We start from the raw sequence: 8723 nt of genomic DNA, 5'->3' as shown, positions 1-8723 counted from the left end.
TTGATGTCGTCTTTCTATTTATTCATATGCTTTTGGTGATGCTGGCCTTCATCAGGTCAATAATACCGGTAATAGTAATAATGATAATGATGTCAGTAACACTAAAAGTGCTACAAATAATTATTATAATAATGATAATATTATAATATACATTCATTTAGCTGCACCTATCAGGAATAATTCATTCCAAATCTCTAGCTCAAGTTCCCTTTAAGCACCCAGTGCATTTCAAAGAATTAATACTGCACGGGCACCCAGGCATGATTCACCTCACCTGGGTTGAGTGCAGCACAATGTGGCAAATTTCTTGCAGAAGGAAAATACCTCACGGCTGGGATTAGAACCCTCTGATTGAAAGAAGTCATAACCACTCAGCTGCGACATCCCCACAATAATGAACATTTATATAATTATGATAATATTGGCTGGCCTTGAGGGGAACATCAAATACATTTCACACAACAATCTAATCATATTGGCCGTAGACGAGGGCCATGTGGGTCTTTTAACACACAAGACCTTCATTTGTGCCATATTACATGTATGCAAGTAAAAAAATGCACTCTATACAATACATGTAGTATCAAAAACATACCCTAAAAATTTAACCTTGGTTAAGACTTGTCTTTGCCTTTAACTCATTTTATATACTCTAATAAAAATCTAACAAAAAATTATTAATTTCCTATGCATTTCATGTTTTAAAAAATTATGTATTTCCTTGTTTTTTCAAATATTTGTTTTTTAGTGTTTTTTTTTTTTTCTTAACTTTGTCGGGGACCCTTTTGCGATCATAAATAACAAAAGTAAAAATAATCATACATTTATGTATTGTATTGACTTTGTACACGGAATCACGTTTTTGAGCAATTGTGGGACTGACATGCGCTTATAAAATTTTGCGTAATTTCGGAACCGCATACCCAGGCGTCACAAATTTGGTCTCAAAAGATGCGCAAGACTGGAAAAGAAAAGTCAGCGAACGGCATGGTCAAAAACATTTGCGCAGCGGCATAGCAACAAAATTTGTCAAGGGGTGTCAAATTGACCACCCCCCCCCAGTTTAATCAGGGTTGATCCCAATAATAATGATTCCCTTTTTTTATTCTGATCTCACCTTCAAATGGTTTTCATTGAACAAAATATGGACTGTTTAATACTGTCTCTTTATATTTCTTTTTCATTTTCTTCTGTAGATTAAATTGATAATTTACCTTTATCAAAATCTATATGCACATCATTTTAAACGACTGTTCAGAAGCAACTTTTTCAAGGCTCGCAAAAATGCTCACTCGCTGCATTTCTGTTAATTTACTTCTTTTTTTTCTTTATATCCTGACAAATCCATTACACTATTAGCCATCAAACAAATTCATGATAGGCATCTAACTGAAAGATGGTATATAATGTACTTATTTTAATACACACATATGTATTGCCCGTGATGTGATAATTACTCACCACTTGAAAGAGGTTTTAGGACGTTTCGTCTTCACTCTACTGAAAATTAGCTCGTTCGCATATTAAAATCATTATTTTAAGACATTGAAAAAAAAAGTTCTTTAACTGAAAGATGGTAGCAGTATGTGCATGAATGTTCATAAACCTAGCCCTTAGTGTGTGGGGGGGGGAAGGGGGGTTCAAACTTTCAGATCAGAATATTGCTATCATCCCACACACTGCTCCAACCGTATTTATGTCAGTGACATCTAAGAATGTGAGACCTCAAATATGATTTAGATCTGAAACTCTTTGAACAAACAGAACATGTATATGGCTTTTCTCCCGTATGAATTTTCATATGGTCAATTAAATGTTGTCTTTGCAATAAATGTTTCCCACAAATGGAGCACAGATATGGTTTTATTCCAGTGTGTTTTTTTATTCGGTGAATTCTAAGTTGCCCCCAAAATGAAAAGCACTCCCCGCACTCAGCGCACTTACATGGTTCTTCTCCTGTATGGATTCGGATGTGACGTTTGAGACAATGAGCTTTGTAGAATGCTTTCTTACACTGAGTACACTCAAATGACTTTTCTCTTGATCTTGTATTCTTGTTCACATCACTAGGTTTTTCTTGCGTATGAATCTCCATGTGTCGATCTAAATCAACTTTTCTTGTAAAATCTTCCTTACAGATGGAGCATAAATATGGTTTTTCTCCTGTGTGTTTTAGTCGATGACCAATAAGACGCGCCCAGGAGGTAAAGCTTTCATCACATGAAGAACACTTTTTTGGCCACTCTACATCGTGTGATCTGACATGCATCATCAGATCAGCTTTGTGGAATACTTCCTTACACTCAGAACATTCATACTGCCTTTCTTCCGTATGCATTCGCATATGGGCATTTAGCTTAACTAATCGGATAAACGCTGCCTCACAAACAGAGCACTGGTACTGGAATTTTTCTTTGTGAATTCTCATATGTCTTTTCAGCTCACCAAGCATGTGATATGATTGTTTACAGACAGAGCACTGATAGTACTGCACTTTTTCTTTGTGGATTCCCATATGGCTTTTCAGTGTGTGATATGATACCATGTGCCTCTTCAGGGCATCAGAGGATTTGAACAGCCATTCACAACTGGAACACTTATAGTACTCTTCCATGTATGCATCCTCTTTGGAACTCTTATCTTTACTTGAGCATTGATCTTGCCTTTCTTTGATATAAACCAGCACACTTGATTGAAGATTTGAGTCACCATCAAGGAGTTTGTCGCTGACATTCAACCGTTCCTCAGCGTGGATTGTTAAGTGATTCCTTAGATCGCTGTGTTTCCGGAATCTTTCCTCACAGTAGGTACATTTGTAAGACTTATCTTCCCAATGGATCTTCACATGGCTCCACCAACAATCCCGGCTTTTGAATTCTTCATTGCAGATTGAACAACAAAACATATTTCCTGTGCTGTCTGTATTCCCATCCAATTTTCTACCATCACCATTTAATACGGAGGAACTCGTAGTAGCACTCTCTCCTTCGGGAGAGTCCACTTTGTTTGGTACCAGAGACTCACTTGATGAGCTGCCACCTCTCTCAGTTAAATCTGACTGGTTTCCAAGAAGGGATTGCAGTGGAAACTTCTCTTGAATATGTTTCCCATGTGACCTGTCACATGATGTATCACCTGATATATCCCCTTTGTTTTCAGTTCCTTGAGAGGTGCTCTGAATACTTGGATTCCCACCTGAGATAAAAAGAGCAGGGAGAAACAGATTTATCCCAGACATATTTTCTTTGAAGTTTGTTTTCCTTTATTGATACTCACAATATGGTGAAGATGTTTAATACTGAGGAATCAATAGCTCTCACTTTAAGCTTTACTGGTATAAACATAAAGGAGAAAAGTAATTAGTATTATTGTAAATTGAATTAATTTTACAAATGTAAAATTTGCAACATTTTGTGTCAAAATGTTATTCATCTGAATGTAGATTTATCCTTATTATAATAGGTATGTCACAAACTCTATCAAAACAAACTAAGAAAACATTTTGGGGTCTACATTCTTTATTAGTAGAAGGCTACATAAACAATATTTATCAAAACTGAAATCTAATCTAAATAAAAATTGTTAATTGCTGTAAAAACAAAACAAAAGAGAATGAAAACAAAATATCAGTGCTAATTGATATAAATTTTGACAAACAATACAAAATTTCATAATTTTTATACTGTTCAACAGATCCCCCTTTAATTTTGACATTTTTACAGCAAAAGAGAGCTGTAGTCCAACCCCATCCCCCAGAACGAAAACCTCATGAAATCGCAGTACATGCTACAAACACAAACTACAATAAGTGTAGGAGGAAAGGCCCAAACCCTAAGCCAAGGCCCAGGCCAATTCTTCAATACCCAAGGCCAAGGCCCAGGCCAATTCTTCAATACCCAAGGCCAAGGCCCAGGCCAATTCTTCAATACCCAAGGCCAAGGCCCAGGCCAATTCTTCAATACCCAAGGCCAAGGCCCAGGCCAATTCTTCAATACCCAAGGCCAAGGCCCAGGCTCAACATCGCCAAGGCCCTCTCTTAAGGCTACGACTTTGGAAAAATAGGTAGGCCTTATTTAAGGCACCTTAGGGCCAAGACCGAGCATCAAGGCACTACAACACTGACTACAAATACAGAAACAAACCTTGATTGCTGCATAATTGTGGTTCATGCAGAAAAGATCGTTCATAACTGTCTGCAGACTCTTCCTTTGTATTAGAAATCGGGCGTTCCTCTTCAATATCAACAGGCTTTTCCTTCATAAAGCATTGGAGCTCCGTATGTACTGATGGAAGGAAGGAATCAAGACAATCGATGTTGGTATCACCATCGGTGTCTTCAGGTTCTTGCTTTATAACAAACTTGAGCTCTCCTTCTGACAGAAGAACCACCATCTCGTCGCTATGAAGACCATCACCACTATCCATGGTATCACAGAAATCATCACTATTGGTGTTTTCAGGCTCCCTTTCCTCTGATGGATCCATCTCCTTCCTCTCAGTGGTAGCATCATCATCCTCATCATTCTTTTCATTGGTATAATCATCTCCTGCACATTCGTCTTCTATCTCCATGGAATTGGTCAGACAGATGGTTTCATCTTGATGACCGTGTATTGTTGATGGAGTGTTAGATTCAACGTCATCTGACCTCTGACCTTGCTGATCAATGTGCTTCAGGGAAGTCTCCATTGTTGCATCAGCTTCTCTAGAATTGCGAGATAAAACAGAAAGAGAATATGGGTAAAATAGAGATCACAGTACAATACAAATTACACAATAAAACCAAACTGCCTTCAACAAGGCAACAGCGAAAATGTATCTCATCCACTTTCACCTACAAATACCCATGACCCCCACAGGACTTATTAATAGGCCTGGGACTGTGGGACGAATGTCATTTTTACCATTCGATTATTTCCTGAAAAAACAATCGAATAGTTCGATTAATCGTCGGGAATCACGTCTTCTAAAATCGCAAATGTTGACCTCCTTATTAGTGACCCAAAATGCAGAAAATCTACAACTCTCAATGCCACACTTATACAACTGGAACTCACTGTATTGAACATCAGGAGTCTGTTTCTCACAAATGAAAGTATGACTATTTGTTCCCCCTATGACTATGCCAAAAGAAATTGCATGAAATTTGATTGTAACTTTCAGTTTATTGTTTCAATTAAAAAATTTCCTGAATCAATGCTTTTATACACCCCCGCATAAATGAATCAGCCAGCTCATCGTTCACAAAATCCAATTACGTCTGTTTTGTCTCCAATTCACAGTAAACAATTCATTCACGCCTATTCTTGTGACAGAGACACTTTTGTGGGGGAAAAATTCATCCCTTGCCTCCTGCCATACCCAAGCTTGTTGCACTGCCCACGATGCTACATACTGTATTTAAAAACAAAGTAATTGCAAAATATTATTCAATTAAATAATTAAAATTCCTAAGTGCCAAATTATTATTTTTTGGATAATATTTGAACCCATAACTGGGTCTATATTTGGAGACTAGTCGAGACATGGAATGAATAGGCGAAGGGTACGTGTTGGAATGTTATTTTTAGGTCTCTGGGGAAAATTGGTGTGCCTGTGTATGGGGGGGGGGGTAATACAGAATGCTTTGCTTTGTTTTGAAACATGAAAGGGTTCCCGCATTCAAAGATTCCAGCCCTATCTTTCTTCCCCCTACCACTCTCTCTCTCTCTCTTTCTCCTCACACACGCACACAGATTGGGAGGGGTTGATTATTTTTCTCTGAAGTCATGACCTTTTCTGATAATGGTCACGCATGTGCTTGAAAGCAACTCCCATCAGTGGAGCGCGGGCCAATCACAAATCAGCAATTAGCTGTTCTGTGTGTGTGTTCTATTTTAAGGCGCACATGTACACTGTGTATCGAAGGGGAAGGCTGGATGGGAAAAAATTCATTCCGAGCTCTTTGAAGTTGGTGTTTAAGTTAACAGTGAATACAATACAATCATTGTTCATTTTTTTACAAATTGCCTCGGTAACATCATTTTCAAACGTATTAATTATTCTATTACAATTGTTATATGTCATTTTTTGTACTACGTATTGAGTATTCGAGTTATCCCAAATGTCTAATCGGGATCTGCCGAACAATCGATTAGTAAAAATTTTGCTAATCGATTGGCAATCGGCGGTAAGCCATTCGAACCATTCGATCAATCGATGTTTACTCCCAGGCCTACTTATTAAAGTTCAATTTCATTATTTTTAGAAAGCCACTTTAGCTGAAGTCACCATGTTTACTACATGTAGTCCACATTTCTACATTTTTATGCCACTGGGCAGTTCCAAGCAAATGTGGACATTTTCCAAAAAAATTACATTGGCTCTATTTCAAATCTGGATCAAATTTTTCTATCAAAACTCATATGGAATTTCATAAAAATACAAAAGGGGAATAGTCAGGCAGCATGTCATTTACTTCGAAAAATTGGCTAAAACAACTTTCAACTTGGTGATAAATTTCTAATGGCCATCTTGACCATGTTAGTGGTCAAAATGGGGTCAATTTTTTTAAATTGTCCCAATTATATCGAGTGACACATCAAATTGTTTGTAATACTGAACAAAAAATGTATACAACTATATACTCTTGACCTCCCGTTACAAAGTTATGACCGGAAATGTCAAAAGGTCAACAAACTTTCGTTAAATGGCAAATTACACTGAAGGTGTGAAGAAAGCTCATTTTTTCCGTGTTTTTATGCATGTGTGTACTTTTTTTTTTTTTTTTGATCAGTCCATCGTCAGAAGTCCTTATCTAGAAGATATAAAGGGTCAAGACAAGGTCAGGGAACGGTCAAAAGGTCAACAAACTTTCATTAGAAAGTTTTTTGTTCTTTTGTCGTTCTTGTTTTTTCCTACTAACCGAAAACCTTAACTCTATAGTATAATACTACTAATTATTTATAATCACGTAATAAATTTTATTATTTGTAAAATAAGAATTTTTACCTATAAATTGTTCTTCAACAATACGCTAACTGGATGTACGTCATACGTAAGCGGTTAAGGGATGACACTATTGTATTTGCGTTGTGTACATTTGATTCGAGGGATCTACATGACATCGGTCTGGTAAGAAACCTTTATTTTTACATATTTTGATTCAATATTTTTTCAAACCTTATGCATTAGGTGTGGGAAGGTGTAGAGAATAATAAAATACTGATAATTTTCGTGATTTTTAATAAAAAAGATGGATTTCCTAGGGAAATCAAGGTCAGGGAACGGTGGATTTCCTAGGGAAATCCATCTGTGTTTGCAAGTTTCTCTTATGGGTTAAGGCTTTAAAATGCATGTATCTTGTTGTATGGGCACTCATCCTGTACCCGAGATTCTGGAAGAATGCTGATGATCCCAGCAGTCGTGTTTCCAGTTCAAGTCCTTCATCCTTCTCGTTAGTTAGGTTTCTTCGTAGCAGTCTAGCTTGGCAATCTGCATCGTCCTCGACATTAGTGTGGTTTATGCATCATAGGGTGAGCAGTACCGCTGGTCTGCCCACACCTTGTCTAGCCTTATTTTGAAACTGTTCACCGTCTGAGCAGTGACTACCTCTTCGGGCAGCGAATTCCAGTCGTTTATGATACGCTGGCTGAAAACATCTTGTCTGATCTTCGTCAAGCATCTGGGTTTTGAGAGCTTCAGACTACTCCCTCTTGTGTTGCCTGTTGCATACACAAAGAAAGTATCACCTGGAATGCGTTCAAATCCATGGATTATTTTGAACACCTGTATCATGTCTCCTCGTCTTCTGCGGTACTCAAGAGAAGGAAGATTGAGTGCTTTTAAAGGTCAAGTCCACCTCAGAAAAATGTTGATTTGAATCAATAGAGAAAAATCAGACAAGTACAATGCTGAAAATTTCATCAAAATCGGATGTAGAATAAGAAAGTTATGACATTTCTAAGTTTCGCTTATTTTGGACAAAATAGTTATATGAACGAGCCAGTTACATCCAAATGAGAGAGTCGATGATGTCACTCACTCACTATTTCTTTTGTTTTTTTATTGTTTAAATTATACAATATTTCAATTTTTACGAATTTGATGATTAGGACCTCCTTGCCTGAAGCACAAAATGTTAAAATAATGGAATTCCACCTGTTCAGGGAGGAATGAAACTTCATTTCACGTGACAATGACGAGAAAATCAAAATATTTCATATTTCATATAATAAAATACAAAAGAAATAGTGAGTGAATGATGTCATCAGTTCCCTCATTTGCATACCGACCGAGATGTGCATATAACTGTTTTGTGAAATGAAGCGAAACTTTAAAATGTCATAACTTTCTTATTTTACACCCGATTTGGATGAAATTTTCAGTGTTGTGCTCGTTGAATTTTTCTCTTTTTATTCAAATCAAGTTTTTGTTGGGGTGGACTTGTCCTTTAATCTCTCTGTGTATGTGCAGTTTCTGATGGAATAGATCATTTTTGGTGCTCTCAACCAGTATGCAAAGGTCTCTCTCCACTGCGGTATGCTCAAGTACGTCTTCTCCGAGTGAGTAGGAGTGTTTGACATTTCCAAGGCCTATGTGTAGTACCGGTACTTTACACTTTTGGGAGTTAAAGTGCAAGAAGGAGGTTATAATATAAGTGTATGGGAAGGGATTCAAGACTCCATGATGAAGAAGTATATGTCAAATTTGTTTTAAAAGACATCATCATGGAGTCCTCAAGA

The 8723-nt window shown here is 37.2% G+C and overlaps 1 protein-coding gene across 2 annotated transcripts in view; it reads right to left on the bottom strand.

Annotated features, from left to right (window-relative positions):
* LOC129267307 (zinc finger protein 835-like) overlaps positions 1-8723 on the bottom strand; it is a 31847-nt gene continuing 23124 nt past the window's right edge. For both annotated transcript variants that reach the window (XM_064103296.1, XM_064103297.1), the window contains 2 exons: positions 4143-4705; positions 1-3195 (listed from right to left, as the gene is read on the bottom strand). In XM_064103296.1, coding sequence (XP_063959366.1) covers positions 1700-3195; positions 4143-4705 — 2059 coding nt within the window. In that variant the 3' untranslated portion in view covers positions 1-1699. The remainder of the gene's footprint in view (positions 3196-4142; positions 4706-8723) is intronic.

Source organism: Lytechinus pictus, chromosome 8 (assembly GCF_037042905.1).
Source record: "Lytechinus pictus isolate F3 Inbred chromosome 8, Lp3.0, whole genome shotgun sequence".
Classification (NCBI taxonomy): domain Eukaryota; kingdom Metazoa; phylum Echinodermata; class Echinoidea; order Temnopleuroida; family Toxopneustidae; genus Lytechinus; species Lytechinus pictus.
The sequence above is the reverse complement of the archived record's forward strand: the minus strand, read 5'-3'. Positions and strand labels throughout refer to the sequence as shown.